The sequence below is a fragment of the Ornithodoros turicata genome, chromosome 5, assembly GCF_037126465.1.
Source record: "Ornithodoros turicata isolate Travis chromosome 5, ASM3712646v1, whole genome shotgun sequence".
Classification (NCBI taxonomy): domain Eukaryota; kingdom Metazoa; phylum Arthropoda; class Arachnida; order Ixodida; family Argasidae; genus Ornithodoros; species Ornithodoros turicata.
In genome coordinates this window covers 35,530,102-35,554,347 of record NC_088205.1, presented here as the reverse complement: position 1 = coordinate 35,554,347, position 24,246 = coordinate 35,530,102, and the positions used below count along the sequence as shown (strand labels likewise).

Below are 24,246 nucleotides of genomic sequence, written 5' to 3'. Positions count from 1 at the left end.
AAAGTGAGAGTCGCGACTTGCATCGGCGGGACGCGGTATGGCAAGGTGTCCGCGGTTTTGGTCCTGAACGTTGAAATGGAACGCAAAACGCAAGTATTAAAGAGTGTTTAACTCAGTATGTGTGTGTGTGTGTGTGAAAAAAGTCTACAAGTAGACTGGCACAAGTTGAATGCCGTTGAACATGCATGTTCGTTGAGAGCACAAAAGCATTTTATCTAGCTCTAAATTAACACAGTTTTGTGTCGAAGGTCTTTCCAAGGACAACATATCATTGATATCTGCCGATATCATGCGAGGCTCCGCACCTTTTGAGATAGACCGTTTCGTCCATTGCTCGTCATCCAGTGCCACAGTCATCATCATTCTCGCTATCGGAACTACATTGTCCATTAGAACGCGCCTTGTCCACATGTAATTTATCGGCGTGTGTTTGGGTGGCGACACGCAACTGTCTGCCAACTCACATCTTGGAAGGCACTGCACTTCGCAAGGTCGAGCTTTTTTTCACCAGTGCAAAATCTGTGAAGCACATGCAACTTCGAATCAAGTCATGTGTCCTTGCTCAGCTTCACCTGTCCCAGGCCCTCCCAGCCCTGTACTTCAGACGGCGCGGCAGTGAAAAAACAAAAACAAAGAACACACAGAAGAAAAAGAGAACAGAAAAGGACATGCATAGTATGTACACTTCATATCACAAACAAAAATTACATATATACAAGCTAGGGATGGAACAATATTGATATTACCGATATTTTATGCCTGTGATATTATGGATAATTTTAAAATATCGATATTCACATCGATATGAATATCGATATTACATCCAGGGTATCGGAGCGAACAGAAAACCGAAAAAAAAAAAAAAAACGCTATTTTGGTGCGACCCGGAACGGAATCGAAACCGTATACGCTTTTTTCGCTCAGGAGGGAAACAAAAAAAATTATTTAACGGTTTTCGGTTCAAGAAAAAAACTTCACCGGTTTGGACTGCGAATAGGCGAATGAAGCTGACGTCGTGTGTTCTGAAGTCATGTCATGGATACTTTACGAGGGTTCCAGTTACAGTGGAATGTATGTCGATATACTATGACCCTCAGGCTCCTTTGTTGCGTGTTATCGTTCACGCACATAGACTTAGAGGTACATGTGACCGGTTGTGACTCTGTACCAATGTGCCATAGTGTTCGTTTTAATTTAATCCGCGCAAACTTTCCCCGACTAAACAGCAACCCAAGGGAGCTGCGTAACGCCTTCCCTATCAGTAACGTCGTGCAACGTGTCCCTTGTTTGAGAGCAGCGAAGTTGAATATACGTACATTTACGTATCCGGGAGGGCAAGCGCGTGCGAAGTGGCGCCTCTTTTGTCGGCAGGACACGAAGAAATGAAAACGGAGCCGTCGAGCGCGTTTGTGAGTGAAGGTGTACCTCGATTTGCGTCGTACTCGTGCGGTGGTGCTTGCTGGCTAGACAGTAGCAACAGACATTCGGCTGGGACGCGATCGCACCAATCCAGCAAGAAGGTACTTTTCGCATGACAAACAAGTCCGTCTGTATCATGCGCTTCAAGAAAGAAGAAAGCCTATTTGAGCAGACAGTCACCTGCAGGAACCAGGAGATTTCAATTTCACAGCTGCCTATTAATATTAAATACCATGTATGCAGAACAAACGGGTTTACATTTTGCAACATTGCTTTTTTTCTGGGAATGAATACGCCCGCCAGAAGCGGAACCGGTTAAAACCGGTATGAACCGTTATTTTTTTGTTCCGGAGCAGAACCGGTACCGGACCGTTTATGATAGAACCGGAACGAAAACCGGAGCGAAAAACGTTTTGGTTTGACACCCTGATTACATCGATATACATATCGATGTGTGTGCTGATACAAATATCAGCAATTCGGTGGCTCCTGCGCACGGTATAAAAGGAGCGGGTCAAACCAAACCTCACAGCTTATTTCCCTCTCTCCCTCTTGATTTGGCTTTGCAACATGACGCTGATATTTCCTGTAAAGATGTGATGCACGATAGGGGAAAACTTTGTTAGTTTCTAAAACTTTGTGGATCGTCCGGGGCTGCATTTCATGCCGAATGACGCATTGGAATGCAGAAGGATCTCACCGAGCGCGCAATGTACACGGTGGTCGAAACTGAGGATTTTGTGTTGCTGGCGTGGCTCAGTATTCACAAACATCCTCGAGGAACAAAGAAGAAGGAGGCAGGCAAGCTGGTGCGGATCCGAAGAGGGCGACATCCTCTGCACTCACCTAAATTTTTGCACTAATTATTCCCCAATCTTTCTGTCACGATGATTGAGGACGCATCCTCACTGCTCCTCGTAATGCATGTTGTTCGTCGCAGTCTTCATCACGTGCCTCAGGGGTAATACGCATGGAAGATGATAAAATAAGGGCAACTTTTCAATTGTTCAAGTAATGGCGTGACGGCCTTTCAAACATCGATGTATCGATATTGCTTTTAAAGATACTGATATATCAATAACATAACAATATATATAAATAATCTATCGATATGAATATCTATCTTTTTATTAATTTTATCAATTATTTTTTTACAATGTTGATATTTATCGATATAGAAAATATTGATATTTTTGCATCACTAGCACAAGCACAAGCTAAGCTGAATTACCATACAAGTCCCACTCATCTTCGTTGAGAGATTAGAATCACCCATCAGAGGTGTGTGATACGCGTTCACTGTTCCAGATGTAGCTTGCTTATCAATGTTTACACTAGCCGTCTTGTAACCCCGTATCACTTGTGATTACTTGTACACGCGCTGCAGGGGCGTATCCCGGCAGCTTTAAAAGCACAGGGTTCGAAAATAAAGGCTTCTTTTTGTCTAGTGCACGTCGCACTGTACGGATGCCTCTTTATTGGCATGCCACGACAAAACATGGTGTCAGAATTTACGACAACCTAAACGCCTTTCGTATCGCCTCCTGTCCTGCGAGCTCACTACATCATCATGACGGCAGAAGCCACGATGGAGACGTTCTCGAAGCTTGCAACAACTTTCCGGATGGAACCGCCTGCAAGTTTCTACTTCTCAGCACCGAACGAATGGCCTACTTGGAAACGTCGGTTTCTCCGTTTCTACAGAGTCTCTGGACTTGATCGGCAATCTGGGCAGTAGCAAGTCGACGCCTTGGTGTACATTCTCGGGTCTCAGGCTGAAGACATATTCCAGACGTTCAACCTCGCGACGAGTGAAACCTCTGACTTCAAAGTGGTCCTCGAGAAGTTCGACAAATACTTCATTCCCCGTCGGAACATAATTTATGAGCGGGCGAAGTTCAACACGAGAGTGCAATTGGAAGCAGAATCGGTCGACGATTTCGCAACCTCCCTACACAGGTTAGCTGAAACATGCGACTATGGAACGCTCAAGGACGACTTGCTACGTGACCGTCTCGTGGTGGGCCTCAGCGACACACGCTTGTCTGAAAAACTCCAACTGGACTCTACACTGACGTTAGACAAGGCACTCACGACTGCGCGCCAGCACGAAGCTATGAAGCAGCAACAAGCCGAACTTCGTCCCTTGGGGGACAACTGTGACGTTGCACGGGTTACGACTCGGCGGGCAGACGCTATTCAACTCCATACAGGCACCAGGTCTGAACCCACAGAGAGTAAGAAGCGGCCCTCACCTACCCGTGGCCGGAAAGTGTGCCCTTGGTGTGGTTTGCAGCCTCATCCCCGGTCCCAATGCCGTGCAAAAGGGTCTGCTTGTCATAAGTGCAACAAAAAAGGACATTTTGCCAATGTTTGTCGTTCGACCTCCGGCAACAAAAGTGTGCAAGGTTTTCTTGGGACGTCATCAGCAACGACTACGACGTCTGCACGTTCTAACTGGGACATCACCATTGCGGTAAATGGTCAAGAAATTCTATTTCGTATTGATTCCGGAGCAGATGAGACGGTTGTTTCAGAAGATACGTTCCGGAAGCGGTTTCCCCAGCTGGTTCTTCAACCTCCTAATCGGCAGCTGTCGGGTCCTGACGGTCGGTCTCTGAAGGTCACCGGGAAGCTACCTATGCAGCTTTCGTCAAACAATGTACAGTCTCAGCAAGAAGTCTTCGTAATTCGACATTTGAGACACAACTTACTGGGAAAACCCGCAATTGAAGGACTCTGTCTCCTCGCTCGAATATACGACGTTAGACCGAAGTTACTGCAACCTCTATCGGCGTACCCTCAACTATTTCGAGGCCTTGGAACTATTCGTGGCGACCACTGTCTTCGGCTGTGATCAGACGCGACTCCATTCGCAATCACCTCTCCACGCAGAGTGCCACTACTGTTGTATGCACAGACACGAACGGAATTGCGTGAAATGGAAAGACTGGGTGTCATCACAGAGGTCCAAGAGCCAACGGACTGGTGCGCTCCTATGATAGTGGTACCGAAAAAGACCGCCGGAGTGCGCATCTGCGTTGACCTCACGTAGCTCAATCGTTTTGTCCTTCGCGAATGGTACCCCATTCCGTCTGTGGAACACACCCTTGGTAGACTGTCCGGTGCTCACATTTTCTCAAAGCTCGACGCAAATTCTGGCTTTTGGCAGACTCCTCTGAGTAAAGAGAGCCGCCTCCTCACCATTTTCATTACTCCGTTTGGACGGTTCTGTTTCAATCGTCTACCCTTTGGCATCTCCTCTGCACCCGAACATTTCCAACGATGTATGAGGGAGATCCTAGCAGGACTAGACAGTGTTATGTGCCATATGGACGACGTACTTGTGTTCGGTCCTACGCCAGGAGATCATGACTCGAGACTTCGTGCTGTACTGGAATGTCTCTCCGCTGCCGGTGTAACTCTCAACGCGCAGAAATGCGTTATTACTATTAACTTCCTGGGCCATCGGATCTCTGGAGACAGCATACGGCCGGACGAGCACGTGCTGGATGCCATACAACAACTTCCCGTCCCGTCATCTAAGAAGGATTTGCGACGATTGCTTGGTATGGCAACATATTTGGGCCGTTTTGTGCCTCACCTGGCCGACCTTTTGCGTCCCCTGACAGAGATGTTGAGCGACAAACGTGAGTTTACGTGGGGACCACCGCAAGAAGACGCTTTTCTGCGATGGAAGCAGTTACTGTCAACACCTCCAGTCTTAGGGGTGTACGATGTCAACAAAGAGACTACTGTTTCTGCAGATGCCTCTGCTTACAGCCTTGGTGCCGTACTTCTTGAGAAAAACACTGACGGTTCTCGCAGAGTAATTGCGTACGCCTCAAGAACTCTTTCTGACCCGGAACGTCGGTACGCGCAAATTGAAAAGGAAGGTCTCGCGCTGGTATGGGCCTGTGAAAAATTCCAGGATTACTTGATCGGCAAGCATTTCTGTTTAGAAACCGATCACAAGCCCTTGGTGACTTTGTTCACCACAAAATTCCTAGACCAGCTAACGCCACGGCTACAGCGCATGCGGTTGCGATTGCTGAGGCACAGTTACAACATCGTCCATGTGCCCGGCAAAGAACTCTATCGCGCAGTCCTTTAGCGTCAGCTGCGTCAACGACACTAGAAAGGGAAGTGCAAGAGTTCGTGACACTCATCGTGGAGTCTGCACCCTTCACATCATCGAGCCTGGCTGCTATCAAGGCTGAGCAGCAGAAAGACAAGATATGCCAAACGCTACTCAAGTTCAGCAACGCCGGGTGGCCTTCCCGACGCGATCTTCGCCCAGATATCAAGGCTTATTGGGAGCACCGTCATGCAATCGCGGCTCACAATAACTTTCTTATGTACAAGAACAGGATCGTCGTACCAGTCACCTATCAAGATTACATCCCGCAGCAGCTACATATGGGGCATCAGGGTGTAACGAAGTGCATATCACGCACAGATGACAGCGTCTGGTGGCCCGATGTCCGCACAGACGTTGCAGCTTACGTCAAAGCTTGCTCACAGTGCATTCAGCACCGTAGGAACAGGCGAATGCCACTCCTACCTACGGAACTTCCTCGCAGACCCTGGCAAAGGATTGCTATGGATCTCTTCTCGTTGGGAGGAAAGTGGTGGCTGGTGATCACGGACTATTATTCTCGCTTTCCTGAGATTGCGCCGCTCGAAGACCTGTCTTCTAAAACAGTCATCCAGCATTGGAAGACTGTTTTTGCAAGGCATGGCATTCCCGACGAAGTCATCAGTGATAATGGGCCCCAGTTTTCATGCGCCGAGTTCAAGCAGTTTGCGCAAGCATACAAGTTAACCCACATCACTTCTAGCCCCCGCTACCTGCAAAGTAATGGGCTCGCGGAGGCCGCGGTGAAAATTATCAAGAACTTGTTAAAGAAGACTGGAGACCCATACGAAACCCTCCTTGCCTACCGATCCTCTCCCTTGCGTAACGGCCTCAGCCCGTCACAGCTTTTGATGGGCCGGAGGCTCAAGACAACTGTTCCGACTGCAGGTGAAAATCTCCTGACGGAGACTGTCGACTACAGAGAACTAAAGAAAAGGGAGGAACAGATGCAGCACAAGAAGCAAGAATGGTACAATTCACGTCATGGAGTCAGACGTCTCCCACCTATTGAGACTGGCGAGAAGGTCTGGACAGTGGACCTAAAACGAACTGGAATCGTCTGCTCCTCGCTCTTATTGGGTGAAGACGAACAGAGGGAACGTGCGTCGTACACGAACGCATCTCATACCGTATCACGGAAAAGCCCGCATCTGCGTACGACGATTCCTTCTCCTTGCCTGATGGGGCGGAGGTCAGCCTACAAGATGCGGAACTGTCCGACCGTGTTCCTGACCCTACGTCACTTCGTGAAGCTGCCGAGCACCAGGAGGAACAGCCGGCAAGTGACATCACGACACCTTCGGACGATGCTCGAACCTGCTCGGACAATACCCACCTACACACGCGGTCTGGTCGCTGTGTGAAGCCTCCTGAAAGACTACAGGTGTAATATTTGTTGTTTGTTTGCTTGTCTGTTGAACTTAGCTAGCGTTCTCAGTTCAGCAACGTCAGTTTTGTAAACAGCTTCGTAAAGAAAAGGGGATGTGTGATACACGTTCACTGTTCCAGATGTAGCTTTTTATCAATGTTTACGCTAGCCGTCTTGTAACCCCGTATCACTTGTGATTACTTGTACACGCGCTGCGGGGGCGTATCCCGGCAGCTTTAAAAGCACAGGGTTCGAAAATAAAGGCTTCTTTTTGTCTAGTGCACGTCGCACTGTACGGATGCCTCTTTATTGGCATGCCACGACAAAGAATAAGGTCCTGATATTAAGAGTGTTTAATGCTAGTAGATTGTATGATTCATAACTAGAGCATGAAGTTTTTCGGGTTTAACCCCGATTCTTCCCCGAATTTGCACCCCGAATAGAAGGTTGCCTCTTTAGGGTGAAACCCGATATTTACCTAGTAAATTGCCCGCAGTGAGACGTCCGTAGGAATTTGGAGCACATGTTTATTCACCCAATTTTTACCACCTGAATTTAGAAAAAAAATATTTCCAGAAAACTTCACGCTCTATTCATGAGTATTTAATAGCGTTGGCAGGGTGTAGGATATTAACTGTGTACCATATCTTGTTCGCGGTCTTGGAATCTGCCAAGTTGGAACTTTACACAAACAGTGTGAATACTTATTCGTTACCAGTTCTGCCAGGGTGTCAATGTGAGTGTTGTGTAGATAACATGTATGTCTATAGGTTAAGCATAGTCGATAATCACAGAGCTCTGTCACCCTTATGAGGGATAATTCTCTGAAAATATTTTTGTGCTAGAGTTATATTCTGCATTAGTGATTCCTGAGATTGCTTTTTTCTGCAGTATTAGTAGGGATCCTTTATTTTTCTTGCTCGATATTCCCCATACAAGGTGACAGTACTGCACATGCGCTAAAAACAAACTGTGTTTAAACTTGTTTTAAATTGGACACGCACATCCAGCAATGCAACTTCCGAACATGAAGTAAAGGGATGGTCGCAGGGTGGTGCCATGTGAAGAAACTTTGTAACCGAATAAAAACAACACTACGAAATGAATGAAGTGAGTGAATAAAAAAATTTCAAATGAACTTGCAGTCGATGTTTTAGTGCTCTTCTAATACTATTGCTCTATATCCCCATTGTTGAAATATATCACCATTTTCGGCAGCAGATATTTTTGAATCCCTACTAGGGTTCATCAAGTACAGCTAGAAAACCAGGCACCAGTTTATAGGGGGAACATAGAGCTCTAAGAGAACTTGTTACCATATGGGATGAAAAATGCAGTGCTAACAACTGGTGCTGCGCTGAGACTATTGTGTATTTCATCGAAGGTTTTTGAGAAGCTACTGGGCAATCAATTTGCGAGACTGCACGCAGACAGCTTAAGTGCATGGCTTTCCCCCCCACAAGTGCTCAATTTGAATTAACATTTTCAAAACTGCTGCTGCAATCTTCTCTTGGGGACTATGATGCAAGATGTGAGACGTGACAAACTTTTTTACTACATATTCCAAAATTTGACGGAAAATAAATCTACGCGTATGTATAGGCCCAACCATCAGGAAGGCTGTCATCAGAAGTTGGCACCAATAGTGTGCAAGCTACTACGTTATGCTTATGGTTAGACCTACAGCCGACCACTCACCTTGTTAGGACAGGGGGAGCCTTTGACCCACCCCTTGATCACATTCTGAGGAAGCTTCTCCCCACATCCCTCTGGACCCTTAAAGCGACCTCGCCAGCTCTGCAATGCAGACAGGGAATCCTCGTCTCCTGAGGACATACTCCAGTCGGACAGAGGCTCATCAGAAAGATCGGAGCAGTCATCCGAGAAGTCAGTCACGTCTGACTCCCTGCTTGAGGGTTGCTCTTCTGGCATACTGGTGAAGCTCTTCATGGCCCTTTACAGAGGAAACAACATGATCAATACTTACAAGCAGCAGATGCAGCTGCTTGTACACTCAGCACAGAGGTGCACCAAAGGCTGGTTAATGCACATATCTTTAGTTCCTCGATATACGCTATGCAAGTAGGTCAGCCTTTTGCACAGCCCCTCAACTTTTCCCTTTCCCGTCGTGCACGTAGAACGGTCTCATTGGATCGCTCTTAAATAAGGTCCACGTTGCTTCATCCTTTTGCACCGTAGTGTTGTGGCCCGTCTGGGGATGCCCCCTAATTGCTGCCTTCTGAGTGGGCAGACGCTTTGTCACGTGCTTCCTCCAACCTTTTCTTTCTCTCATGTGCAGAGACGTACTGTCGTAGCGCATTGCATGCCTGTATTACATAATATAAAAGCCTGAGTCTAGGCACACAGAGGGACGACATTTACACACTTCTTCTCGCATTGAGTCGTGTGTCGTCCCTCTGTGTGCCCAGACTCAGGCTTTTATATTATGGAGCTCATCCACCACCTAGCCTGCATCTACACCATTTTGTCAGATGCCCGTATTATTTCCCTGCTCACTAGTTGCACCAAAGCAGCACACGAGCAGACTGAGGACACAGTGTTCACGTGCTACACTTAAAACAACTCTGGAAAATGGCGTGCCGGCGTGGTGTAGCATCCCTGACCGAAAATCAGGAGGACCTACGTTCGAGTACTGGTGTCAGCACTTTTTTTCTGAGTTGTTTGATTTAATTGATTCGTAGGGATTGGGGGCTTACGTGTTTGTGTAGTCCATGTTTGTGGCCTGCCTCAGCTAGCTCTCGTTGTTTACGCTTCAATAGGTTTCAGAATAACTTTATCGTCCCCAAGTGTCGAAGATGCTTATCATGCTGGATGCTACGTCAATGTTTGCCGAGTTCACCAAGTCAACAACCACTCTGACAGCATCTTAGGTTGCATCACCAAAATGGCACTTAGTAAACTAACTTGCCTGTCCTCAAGTATTTTACCAAAATGTGACCCTCAAATAATTATAATAAAAAAAAACAATGATCTACAGTCGTTATGACCGTTAATATGACCACGGCCGTTCCAGCAGATTTTGGTCATAAAGCAAATTGTTATATTCACGAGTCGTATCTAGAGTTCGGATCCCGGGATCCTGCCGTCCCGGGATCCCGGACAATTTTTTCGGGACTATTCGTGGTGCCAAATGTATATTAAAATTGCAGACGACACGAACGAGAGAGATTCAATTACACGGGTCAATCGCCTTCACCATCGAGGTTTCCGCCCATGATATGTTTCCCACGTTCGCAAGTAAATCATCCCCTCTTCCGTCTACTTCGAGCGAGATCTGCGACAGTGGACGCTACAAGAGTCGTTTTGTCATCATCAAAACTGCACAAACAGTCGCCACCACAAACACTTGACTCGTTCCTCATGAGCGGTAAGGCTACGGTTGAACACAGGGCAGCACGCATGGCCACCATGTGTTCAATGTCGTTTCGTGTAATCGCTTCGTCTGAGGACATTCGTGATGGAATAAGTTTCCTAGAACCGAAAAGATTGTGCGGCAGTACACAATGAACTTTCACGCTCAAATACAAGCAGTGTGCAAGCAGGACCTGGAGAAGGAGCTTGCAGCAGGACGGAAACTTGGTCTAACGTTAGACGAGTGGACGTCGACCAGGAATCGTAGGTACCTGAACATCAATGTTCACACTGCTGATGCGAAGTTTAGGAGCGGTATCAGCACTTGGAATTTGGGACTTGTGAGGATTAAGTGCGCGATGCCGGCAGAACTTGCGTGGACACCATCCTAATAGCCTGCTGGATTTCGGCTTAAAGCTTGACAGCGATGTCGTCGGGCTTACGACTGATGGAGCATCCGTAATGGTTAAAGTGGGAAAACTTTTGCAGCCATTGCAGCATCAGCTATGTCTGGCCCATGGTCTACATTTAGCAGTCACGGACACCTTGTACGCATTGCCAAAGAACAAGTCCCTCTCTGTAGACGAAGAAGACGAATTCGGCGGTTCCAATTCTGAACCCTGTGACAGTGAAAGCGATGGGATGATTGTCACAGATGACGTAGTTAATGATCAGCCACTTACCCTTAAAGAGGGTTCTACCCGAGACATAACTGCTAAGGTCCGTGCTGAGGTCCTTCGTTTCAAGAGGTCCCCGAAGAACAACGACATTTTACAAGCTCACGTAATTCGAGATCACGGCAATGTTGCGATGCTTGAGCGCTTCTTGAAGGTACGACACAGCATCAGGAAAGCACTAATTGATATAGGACCAGGAAGTGAACTTTCCGATTCAGACGTCGCAGCGATAGCCAACGTAGTTGCGTGCCTGTACAGTTGGCTGTGGAGGCGCTTTGTCGTCGCGACTCAAGCCTCTTATCCGCAGACGCGACAATAAAGTTTGTCTTGGAATGTCTGAACGATCAGGATGGAGCATTTGCGAACCAACTGATGGTTAACATACGGGAATGCCTATGCCAACGACGTACGATGGTCTCAACGGTTCTCCAGATATTGCAGGACCCTAATTACGACTACCACGTCGAGTATCTCCTCAACACTTCTTTCAAGACGGTCTTGTCCGACACCCTCCACGTATTCATTGCAAGGATGATTGAGCAGAACGAATGTAGCGATCATGAAGGAACACCACTACACTCTGCCTCTCTTGTCGAGCATGCGACAGGCAACTCTCCCAAGACACCCGTTGTGGCAGTTCCAGACACTCATGACCCCAAGAAGAGGTTAAATGACGCGATAATGACGGCCTCAACGTCGAGAGAACGCAGTAGAATTTCTCTCAATCCTTCTAGAGTCGCGTCTCTCTTGCGAAAGGAAATCGGACTATTTCGGCATGGTGGCGGAAGAGGATCCCTACTTGAAGAAGCACAGGTCTACCTGCGATCAATTGTCCCAACTAGTGTTGAATCAGAGAGAATTTTCAGCTCTGCAGGGAACCTATGCAGGAAGGTGCGATCTCGCCTCGATGATAGTACTCGGGATGCACTGTGTTTCTTAAGATCGTTCTTCCAACAACGAGGTAGTGTTTGTACGTGAACTCAGCAGAAGGTGCTCATGCGTGAGAGTTAGTGAATACTTTCAGAGCTTTGTTTGTCGATTGCCTTCTTTACAATAAAAACGCTGGAAGGTTCATATGTTTTCCCATGTTTCAACATGAGACTGTGTCAGCCAAGCTGAGCCCTATGGGCCATACCATTATAAACTTCCTTGCCAAAAATACCGATCCCGTCCCGGGATCCCGGGATTTAGATTTCAAGATCCCAAAATCCCGGGATTGCGAAAAGGCCTCGGGATTCCGAACTCTAGTTGTATCATGCCCTTTACGTAAGCTTCGAAAAGTAGAAAATTACGCAAACTGGCATAATACGCACTTTAAAAGAATGTGTAATGCTTCTCTTTTTTAAAAAAGTCTGATAAATATGTTTGCTTAGTGTAATTCTCAATCTGACACATATCCGCTTATTTATTCCGGCAGTCAATCCGTTCCATATCCGTTCATTGGCGCTTGTCCTCAGATATGTTCAATGAATGCCGTACGACTGCAGCAGCTCACTATTACCATATGACCAAGGACACTGCTCTTTCAAGCATGTCAGACCATCATGAGTCACCCCGAAAGCAGACCTGCGGACCAGAAGAACCGCCGGTTCCATGACCAACGATCATAGTAACGAGGGTGAAGTACACGTGTTCGCCCCTAGTTGTGCTGATAATACCAGTCATTGTCATATAAACGAAATGTCATATTAACGAAAAAGAGTTAACGCAGAGGCCATTGTGAGGGAACGCTTCCCGAGAAAAATTGTCATAAAGTGGGGACGTCGCATTAACGAGGTTCGACTGTACATATTTGTGTATGGTTAGGGCCCCATTGTTTTCGGGTTTTATGTTTTTGGAAAATTGGGTGGGGGGGAGAAAAAATGGGGTTTTATTTCAGGAGCCGTAAAACAGGGTAAAGTCGGGTGAGATCAGGTGGAATGTAGATCTTTGGGTGGAAAAAAAAAGAAAAGAAAAAACTCTTCTCGCATTTTAGGTGAACATGAAATGTGGTACAGCTGTGCTGAGTGATGCCCGTATTGGTGACTGAATTGGCACATTGCCAAGTTCATTTTCAGTTTTTTTTTTTACCCTAAGTGAAGATGATGGAAATTGGGAGGAGGGGGGGGGGGCGGAAACAGGTTTTACCAGGTTTTTACCTAAAACACAGGGCCTTATGTATAGTTAACTGTACCAAGCCCCTTCCCCAGAACTTCCCCTTTTGAGTGCAGATTTCTCAGTTTGCATTTTTGAGCAAACTCCAAAGTGTTTGATACCAATTATGTTCATGAATACATTCTCTAGGGAAAGTAGCTACTGTTGGATCAAAATTTAGAGTGTGATTTGTTGCACTCAAGGGAGGGATATATGTTTACTCAAAAAAAAAAAAAAAAGGAGGGAAAGGTTAGCCTGCTCTATGGCGGTTTGCCATTCCCAGTAAAAAAACAAGGAGAAAAAAAAGAAAAAGAACCAAACACGGAACTGGTCACAGCTCACCCAGAAGGTCACAGACCCGCAGGAACTCAAGTAGTGCCTTGGTCACCTCACTATGCTGTGTGGGGCCTAGCAGCGTAGCTAGAGAAAAGTCCGAGATCCTGAGGCGAGCGATGCGCGACTGCAGGCAAATACAGTGTTGGCGGTAATGGGTGCAGTCGAGCAGCAGGTGCGGAATGTCTCCTTCAACATGACAGGTGAGGCAGATGGGTGATGGAAGGTGGCCCATCTTAAAGAGGAGCAGTGGAGTCCGCACCACGTTCAGTTGAAGCCTGTGGAGCAAGGACTCTTCCTCCCTGGGGTTGCAGCGTACCAGAGTCTGGGCCATCGTCGGGTCAATCGAGTGCAGAAACGAGTTTGTCCTGACGGCGTCATGGAAAAAGGCTCGAGAGCTATTCGTGCAGTATCGGCGAATGGCTAGCCGGCAGACAGATGGGGAAAGCGGAACAGAAGTGACAGACCCAGCTGCACGGGCACACCTGGCCGCAGAATCGGCAAGCGCATTCCTAGAGATACCATCGTGGTCTGGAATCCACTGGAATCACACACTGTGGCGTAGAGATCACAGCATGACGTGCAGGCAAAGGATCTCCGTGTAGGTCTCGTTGATCACTTTGGGCGAATACGGTTCCACGGCCTCCAAGGCTGACTTAGTGTCCGAAAGACTAGTCCACGCTCTTGGTGTCGACGAAGATATGTACCGCAGAGCAGATAATATAGCAAAGGCTTCTGCTTCAGTGGATGACAGCGCGGGCAGGAGTTTAAACCACGCTTGTATGCCTCCTCCATAGGTCGGCGAATTCATTCATGATGGCCTTCACCGACCTCATTCACCATCACATCATGGGGAATTATGTGAGGTTGAATGAGGGGCTATGAGGTGAGGTGAGGTGAGGTTGAAGGAAGGGCTATGAGGTGAGGTGTTGTTCAAGTTGAATGAAGGGCTATGATGCGATGTGATGTTGAGGTTGAATGAAAGGCTATGATGTGACGTGATGGGTTTGGGAGTTGAAGTCTGTGTGATGGGTTTTGAGGTTGAAGTCAGTGTGACGGGCTTTGAAGGTGAAGTGATTGTGCTTCTTTCTGCGAATTTTGTGGCCTCCACTGCGCAATCCCTGTGAAGTTTAAAACTTTTTTTTAGTTTATAGAGAATTTAATGCGAAAACTACGACATGCTATGAGACATTAAACAAAATATTTGACGTTTCGGCAGTGGCACTGTCGATATATCGACCGTTTTGTTATATGTCTCATAGCATGATGTAGTCTTTGCGTTAAATTCTCCATAAATAAACTAGTTTTTGTTAACTTCCCTGTAATCAGTTGTCACGTCTTATTATTTTACTTTGATATAGAGCTGTGCGAATATTTGAAGTAATGAAATGGTTTCGGAGCGTTGGTAAGGATCAACCATAGCTGTAAGTGCGACACGACAGGGACAGAATAGGGACAGTGCCTGTCTGCGTCTAGTTCTTTCTGCCCCTGTCTTGTCGCACTTACAACTATGGGTGAATATTCGAAATTTTGAATATGAAACGAATACCTGATGCTATTCGAATGCTATTCGCAACCTGTTTTTAGTATTCAAAATTTTCGAATATTTTTCGAATAGTACTTAAGCGAGGTATCGCTATCGCCATTCTGCAAGTGGGCTTCGCCTCATTACATCCAAGAGCCCATTAGGTGAAGCCCACTTCACGTTACCGCCATTGTTTTTTGGTGTACGACTCCATTCTGCAAGTCGGCTCCCGCCCATTACACTCGAGTGTTAGGTGAAGCCCGCTTTACACTGTTTACAATATTCTGTCACTAAAGCCGACAACTTCTGTGAGCTCATGGTCAACACTGTACTCTGGACACTGCATGTTCCAGTAAATGTACTCCCGACTTTCAGAGTTATGTTCAGTAACAGATAGAAATATGTGCAGTTTCTAAAAAAAAGTACAGGAAATTCACAATGTAAACATAGAAATGAGGAGATGCACACATAGCAGGCTGCATGGAACATGCAACACAATAAAGAGGGACCCTTCTCTCACAATATGTTATGCTGGGTGAAAAGCCTCACAAGTTTGGAGCAGAACTTCATCGAATGAGCACACCACCACAAAATATTTCACCATGAGGTATTCGAAATTATTCGAATTGGGCCTTTTCTGATCATTCGAATTCGATTCGCAGTGCAGGTGAAATATTTGTGAACTATATGCAATGGAATTTTTTGCTATTCACACAGCTCTAATATACAGGGTGTTTATTTTTATTTGTTACAGAATTTTTATTAAAAAACTAGCAGAGCAAAATAGATGCTGTTCTTGCAGTTGAATTCTACCGCCAGGCTGACATCCCCTCAAAGAAAGTATGCAACTACAAGATGACTAATTACCTAATATTCATTAATTAACGCTTTAATTATAGGATTTCGGGCAAAACCGGGAGATCAGAATGAGAGTCCATCCTAGCTGAAAACCATTCCACGTTTAAAAAATTCTGAAACACGCACCTGCGTTAAGATATCCATCCCAGAATTTTGATATGAAAATGAGTCGAAACTGAAAGTGCGCCCGAGAAGCGCACCACGTTCGCCGATGGAGGCTTATCTGAGCGGGAAAGCAGTTTATCTGGCCCACAGGTCGACTCTTACTCCAATCATCTCCATCACTCCAAATCATGTGGCCCTCTGACGTGAAATGAGCGCTGTACCCCCTGCATTCCAGGTCGCCACGGTTTTGGTTTCGGTTCCTTTGCATATCAAAATTTGTAGGTGGATATCTTCACGCATGTGCCTGTTTCAGGATTTTTTAAACGTGAAATGGCCTTCAACTAGGATGGTCTCTCATTCAGATCTCCCACTTTTGCCCGAAATCCCCTAATTAAAGAGTTAATTAATGTATTTTAGGTAATTAGTCATCATGTAGTTGCATACTTTCTTCGAGGAGATGTCAGCCTAGCCATAGAATTCAACTGCAAAAACAACATCTGTATCTCCTAGTTTTTTAATAAAAATTGTGTAACGAATAAAAATAAGCACCCTGTATATACGGAACCTCAAGGGACCTGGAAAATCTGTCCCGTTTATCAGGAGTTCTATTTACTGAATTGTGTGTGAGATCGTAAATGGTGTAATTTCAGGAGTGTAGAAGGTGTAAGCAGTCTTCACACACATTATTGCATCAAACACAAGGAATACACACACAATTTTCAACTGTAACCTAGTCGTCATTGAGATGTTCCATCATCACACGAACAACTGACCCATTCATTGGGATAATCTGACTTTGGGCATGCTGTATCCACAATAGCAAGCATTTTTCAAGCTCTTCGTAGTCACCAAGACTTTTTCTTTGCTTCCTTACTTCATCGCAAGCGCCGTTTTTGTGTAGCAACCACTCTCAAAATTGTTGATAACTTCGATCTTGCTTTGAAGATCAAGAGCATGATGTGCGCGCTTCTGCGATGCCATTGGAAATGGCATTTACTACTGTTAACGTGCTAATCCTAATCACGGCCGTACCGGAAGCAGAGAACTCAAGCTGTGATGCACGTAGCGTTGATGCTTTGAAATGTTCAGTCAGTTCCGTTTTCTGTTCGGTTTACCCAGTGGTGTAAAAACATTTGTTTTGTTTAACGAGAAAATTTTTGTATTCCATAAATACGAATCCAAACAACCTTGCGGCTGTGGTTCCATTTGCCCTTTCCTTACCGCACCCATAGTTTCCTTTTCACTATTAGCTTTTCGTCGTGGTGGTGATTTATGAAGCTGACTTCGCGCCAAGGAGGCAGTGTGGAGATTTGATCTTGGTGGCCTCATCACATTCCCGCGGCAGACCTCTTTCGCAAATGTGCAGTACTTGCATTTGAAGCATATTTGGATTTGATCTCGTCTTTCTGGAATGCAAATAACGACTCTGACGGTGTTAGATAATCAGATTTTTGTCCTGAATGTGTGGATATGTATAACTTGCACAATAGCTGTTCTTCCTGTCTCAAAACAAACAGGGAGGAATAGAAAAGCAGTGAAATAGCAACATGTGGTACAAGAACAGGAAATTTGAGCATGAAACTAATGTTTTCCGCAGAAAGTGTCATGCTAATTTCTGTTTTATACCTTCAATGAACTCTGTCACCCAGTTACATGAGCAACATGTGTGCTGACGTTATTGTCCACAACTCATGAACTTGATATCCAGAGTGTTGATATTTGCAGCTATTATTTCTGACAAAATTTGCAACATTTTGTATATTTTGGAACTTGTAGATTGATATTTTTGTTCAAGATACAGGCAAGATATGCCTGTATCTTGAACAAAAATAGGTCATGAGGTCTGCTGTTTGCACCATTTTTTGTGTGTTCCAAAATTAGTTTTGGAAATACATGGATAGCTTTGTTTCTGGAACGTACATAATTCAATAGGGCATTTATTTGGCTACATTTTCCTATATAGCAACATATTTTGAAGTGATACTGTCAGCCACAAAAAATATGTATTTGTCAAACTATCCAAAAATGGCCATTTTTGCGGTGGTAAGGAAAGCGTTAAAGCAGTAATTCCGTTTAAGCCATTTCCATTTAGTGAGATTCCACTGTATCCATATAAAAAAAATTGCTTCACCATTTGCAGTAATCTTAAAGCTACTTGAAAATCCTATTTTCAGGATGTTCTGATTGTTATTAACCTTTAAAATCAAGTAGCAGCATGACCAGTTTTCCAAATTCCAATATCTTTGTGCCCTGTCCTAATCATCCTCATGCGGCTGCTGAACTGAAACAATGATGTTTGCTTCATACAATAATGGACTTCAGTCCCAGACTTTCATGAAACATCTGTGCTGAACATGAAAAAAAAAAAAGAAGCAATGCATATGGCTCAAGTGATACTTTAGCCACCTGAAGCCTGTCTGAGCATCACAGTACCACATCAAAGGAGGTGACAGTGAAAACTCATGTAGCAAGGCCCAATGAACTCCCTAGCACAGGGTTTCTTTACTGGTTTAACAAACAATTTGTGTCACTTCATGAGCCTTCACCACACGAATCCGTCCCTTGGCTCTTCATGAGAGGTGTTTACTAACGAACAAGGGCAATCATTTTTTCGAGGCATGAGCAACGTGAGCCAGTGAATGCCAGCCTTGTGTGTAAATGCTTTATAATTAGGGCCTTGGGGTTTAGGGTAAAACCCGGTAAAACCCCCATCATCACCGATCTGCGTCATGGCCTCTTATGGCAAAACCAGACAATTAACTTGGCAAAGTGCCAATTCAGTCACCAATACAGGCACTGGAGAATGCCAAGCACTGTGCACTCAGCATGGCTGTTTCATACCTTATGTTTAGGGCCCTCAGTTTTCGGGTAAAACCCGATAAAGCCCGTTTTTACCCCCCGATTTACGTCAAAATAGTTCGGGTTTAACCCGATAAAACCCGTAAACCGGGCTTGCGAAAGTGCAAACCAAGGACTTGATCCGCACACGCGCGAACTACGGCAATCGCGCGACCGCTCCCGACTTGCTCCCGACCGCGCCGCGTCTTGCTGGTGAAGTAAACAAAACACGTCGGGTTTGGATTTGTGGACGCTTGCATGCAGGTCCGATTTCTAGCGTGAAAAATGTTCCTTTGGTAGGCGTCACCATTTGAAAGTTGGCTTCACCTAACACTTCTGTGTATTGCGGTCAAGCCCACTTCAACGCATGCTTAGTGTTGCTCTAAGTGTACGTTTGTAGGTTTAGCGGAACTTTTCGATTCATTTATTTGTGTTACGCGAAAGCCATCTTTAACCTATGACATCATACATTTTGTTTAGTGATATATTAGGTTAGATTAGTGCGGCTGGGGCAGCTTGCCTCGCACTCCCAACTTCATTATCGAAGCGGCCATGGCCCTGTTAATCTAACCTAACTTCACTAAACTAACCTAAGACATCATCAACTTGGTTAGTTTAGTGATAAGTTAGATTAATGGGGCCATGACAGCTTCCCTTGTTCCTCAAAATCCGTTTCAATAATGAGGTGAAGCCGTCTTGCAGAATGGCAACGCCAACCAAAGTAATACCCTGGTTTCGTACCAAAAATGCCCTGTGTTTTTCACACCCGAGGAAATGTAGTCTGCTACATGAAAGATTTTGTCAATAAGTTGAAAACTTCAGTCTAGTGTTGGATTTTTGTACTGTTAGTGCTTTCCGTGGACGTCGACGAGACCCTTTCTTGTCCTGTTACCAAAAATAGCCAAGGAATCAGGAAACATCACGCTAAACAGCGAAGAAACAGAGTTAAGCAACGCTCGGCGTTCCTTGAAGTGGGTTTGCCCGTAATACACGGAAGTGTTAGGTGAAGCCAACTTTCAAATCTTGTATCATCTTGGAGTATCTTGTATCAGCAAAGTACGCGCAGTAGTAAAGAGGATGCAGCAACAGCTAACGCTATACGAGGCATACCAACGCGAGTGCGAGCATGCTCTCAACGCTCATCGCTGGATGATGCTTTACTGAACATGCAACTTATTCTTTTTATAACTAGGGGCCAGTGGCCTTAGTGGTTATCCAGTTAATTATCAACCAGTCTCTTAATAAATATTCTTTCACTTAATTTCAACACTCCACAGACCGACCGCTGTGGTGTCGCTCATGATCTCAGTTGTCTCGCGACGTAAACCCCCAATTATTAATTAATTTCAACTCATAAAAGTTTTTTTTTTTTTTTCACCCGAAAATACATCACTTTTTAGTATATCACCCGATTTTACCCGGTTTGGCAGGTCGTGATTTTCAACCCGATATTTACCCCCCGATTTTCACAAAAAATAAAACCCGAAACCTGAGGGCCCTACTTATGTTCATCTACAATGTGAGAAGCGCTCCTTTTTCTTTTTCAAATCAGCAACAAAATCAGCAACAAAAATGCGGTGGTGGTGGAAAAATGGAATCTTACTTTTCGATTTTTGTGCATTTTACCAGCTGCTGAGAAAGTTCTGATCGCTATATACAAGCTAGCACTTTCATGACAATTGTTAGATCTCTGTCTTGTTTACGAACGCTTCTATGGGGGAGCAGAGGAGAACCAGCAATTTGATTGCAATATCAAAGAATATTGTGTTATGTAATATCAGAATATATCATATATATCATATATCACGGTATGATATATGATATACAGTGAACTCCCGTTAAGACGAACACGAGGGGACCGCGGAAATTTGTTTGTCTTATCAGAAGTTCATCTTAACAGAAGGACCCAAAAGTGTCATAGAAAATGTCAAAAACAGGGTAGCAATTGTGAAACGGCATATTGGCAACATGGCAGCATACAATAGCTTACTTCCTGCCAGTTTGGCCACCTACTGAAGCGTTATTAAGCCGCTGGTTGCCCACTGCTGCGCACGCGGATAGAATGGGCCCTAACAGCACGCGAACGGCAGTTCCCCCGAGACTGCACGCGAATTGCGCAATCGCACGTGCCGCACTGTAAGGAGCGAACGTATTCCGAATGCCTGCACATCAAAAGACACCACAAAGTTTGGGTTTCATGTTATGGTGCACTTGCAAAAGGGGGAAAGGCTGTGTGTGGTCGGCCCAAATAGGGAGGGCTAGATTTTGAACTTTTCGCCATCCCGTAACGTTTGCTAAACGCTCGTGCTCCCCGGTTGACGGCCAATGCGCGTGACGGATTGAGCGCGCAAATTTTGAAAAATAGCTATAACGATCGCTATGTGCAGATCAAGATTGAGCCCCAAACGACCACAGAGTCTTTCTGCGTGGCGGGGGTGGTGGAAGCTGAGCCCCAAAGGTGCCGTGTGCACAGCATCACGTGCCTTCCTCGCTTCCGTGCGTGCGGCGAAGCCCGTTTACAGGCGCCGCGGGCGCCGGAAAAGTTTGGGTTATCCGAAGTGCCCGCGGTGTCTGTTCGTGTTAAGCGGAATTTTTTTACATGGCGTCTATGGGAAAACAAACAAATGTCCGTAATTTGTTCGGCATAACCGGAAATTCGGCTTAAGCGAGTTCGGCTTAACGGGAGCCCACTGTATTATATATGATATGATATATATGATATATTATATATGATATAATATATCATATAATATCAGAATATTGCGTTATGTTGACGATCACAGTAAACAGGTTCGACTGTGCTTACTGGAGTGCAGAACGACGCTTCTTCCTTGGGCCTTCATGGTTATCTTCTTCCTGCAAAAGGAACGGACATTGTTACAATATGTGTCTAACAGGGAAGGCTTCCTCAGTGTAAAGGGTTCTACACAAGCTTTGCTACTACAATATTGAGGGGAAGATTCATTGCCAGACAAATATGCTATTCAAATTGGGCTTTGCTAGAGAAATAGAAAATGAAGATACATTGTTAGTTACTCACCGCTTGCTGTTTGCCACGCTTGGACTTTGGAACATCAGTGGTCTGCAAGAAAAGCAGTTTATCAATGGAAGGGGACATATATTTTAAGGCAAAAGTCAAAGATGTAGCTTAAAACCTCATCTTGTAGCATAAAATAAGAGAAAACAGAGCACTCACAGTCATTCTGCATGGTAGCAAATACAGTAAAACCTATGTGTGACAATACCTCATACGATGATATACCTTGTATAAAGATTGTTTTTTAGTTTAACTCTCAAGGTATACATTGTTTCTATGAAGCAAGGGCCGACGTATAATGATGAAGCTCACCATTCTGAGTACTCATGCAGTAATGACGTTGTTTTGCTGTATGCCAGGCAGCTCTGCATTTAGTCATCACACCTTCCACCCGCATTCCACACACTTTTGATAGTTTGTTTTCTTTGCAGCTCATAGTTTTTTGCTCTGGCTACTGGCAGTTTACAACACTCCAGCTCGCCATGCCAACTGCTAGTCAGCAGCCAGATCAGCAGCCCAATCCTTACGCAAAAGTGAAGAATAATCCCTTGGTGAAGACGACTTCGAGACCAGTGGAGGATGGCTCCAGAGAGTTGAGGACCATTACTGAGTCATCTACCAAGAGACTGTGCGCGAAAGTGGCACTACGGACAGCACTGGCAAGGAGGCATGGCTAGAACACTTTCAGGACATCTTTCAAATGTACGCAGAAAGATGCACTGATGATGGCAAGGAACGGGGCTGTACCAGCTCCTATCTTTGGCATCGCATGCCCTTAAAGTGGAAGACTGCACAGGAGGAAAGCATAGCCAGGAGTGGATGACATTTTTCTTTTCCGAATTCTTTGATTGGTATCGATTGAAAAATTGAAAAACCCCGTGGCTTTACAAATCCCACGTCTATCCCGATTCATAATGACCACAATCAGGAAGCTTGGATGATCCACATGCCATTCAGGGAGTGGCTTGAGGAACTGGACTGTAATATGCGAAATAAGCAAAGGTAACGCTGCTGCGTCATAACTGTACAGCCCACCATGTGAACGTTGATCTGACGTTCATGGAAGTTCTCTTTCTGCCACCAAACACCACTGCAGGTCTCCAACTCATGGATATGGGCATGGTTGTCAACCTGGCAGTTTTGTAAGCTTGATTTGTTTTGATGGCGTGTGTAGGGAACAGATGACCAGATGTCAGAGAGAAATGTGTACCGTTTAATGCCGACGAATCGATTGGCCAAATGCCCAACCTAACATCGAATGAAAGGCAAACAAACATCCGCAACAACACCTTGCGGCTTGTCTTGTGCTCCTGTTGTCGTCTTCGTAAGATTTCTCACAGGCGTGTTGTCATCCGAATGATCTTCAACATCGACAGGAGTAATCTTATGAAGATCAGGATATTTTGCCATCAGTTATATGTGGTACTGCATTTTGCAAAATCAATGTTTTGAAAGATTTCATTGCGGAACAGAGACTTTCTGCACAGCTTGTTACACAGCTGGAAGCAATTGACGCAGGATACTGTGAAGCTCACGACTACCCGAAGCAATCCAAGTTATTTTAAATAAACATTGATACTTCAGCCTCTGTTGTGGCGTCTGTTTTTTCCATCATTCAGTGGGAATACACATTGTGCGAGCTCTCTAGCATTCTGCTATTTTAGATAAGCCCTGTCGTGTATGTATGTCGTAAGCCCTCATGTATAACGATTACGCTTGTGATGACCATCGACATTGCTATACGCGATAAATACAGTGCATTTCCATTCAGCATTGCTGAAAATTTTCTTCGTATTTAATCAAATTAATGTCTCAGTATGAAATTGCCGGTGAGCAAGTAAAATACAATTTGAAAATTCACAATTTCATCTCGCTCAACATGCCGGGCAGTACAGCACTACTGCTGCGCGTCCGAGTTCAACGCATCAATCCCTCCCAGCATGACACATCACATTGCTCCATTCACAGCACTTCATTCCAAGTTTAATGCTGCTGCCACGCACAACACATAATGCAGCTCTAGCACAGTCATGCCAAGTGCTTCCACTCCTCCCTGGCAGCAAGCTTACAAACATTTCATCATGAACACGCAACAATAACGAGTTTTTCTTTTTTTTTTTCTGACCTCTTTGAGTCATCTTTATTTCTTTATCATGCACACTGAATTTTTAGTCAATGGCAACAAACGACGCACCCGCAAAGCACCCACGATGCTATTGCGCTTGTCCCGTCTGCTTACCCTGCCCTCTTATGTCGTGGCAGATGGTACACAGATGGCACGACATCACTCGAAAATGATGTCCTTGTTGGCTAATTGTAACCAGGCACCGTTGCTCTCATTGGAGCCTCGAACTTCCACCTTCTGCGATGCTAAAATACACACATCGAGTACTGTCATTCCAGCTATCTCACGCATCAAAGCTGCTGCTGCTCTCTGATGTG

The 24,246-nt window shown here is 45.3% G+C and overlaps 1 protein-coding gene and 1 long non-coding RNA gene across 4 annotated transcripts in view; one reads left to right on the top strand and one right to left on the bottom strand.

Moving 5' to 3' along the window:
- The window catches only part of LOC135394349 (uncharacterized), a 104,312-nt gene that overhangs the window by 45,187 nt on the left and 34,879 nt on the right, over positions 1–24,246 (bottom strand). For all 3 annotated transcript variants that reach the window (XM_064625052.1, XM_064625051.1, XM_064625053.1), the window contains 3 exons: positions 21,808–21,849; positions 21,574–21,623; positions 8,625–8,880 (listed from right to left, as the gene is read on the bottom strand). In XM_064625052.1, the coding sequence (XP_064481122.1) occupies positions 8,625–8,880; positions 21,574–21,623; positions 21,808–21,849 (348 nt within the window). The remainder of the gene's footprint in view (positions 1–8,624; positions 8,881–21,573; positions 21,624–21,807; positions 21,850–24,246) is intronic.
- Positions 33–23,387, top strand: LOC135394352 (uncharacterized). The gene is made up of 2 exons (XR_010422852.1): positions 33–93; positions 22,236–23,387. It is a non-coding gene; the product is annotated as an uncharacterized LOC135394352 (long non-coding RNA).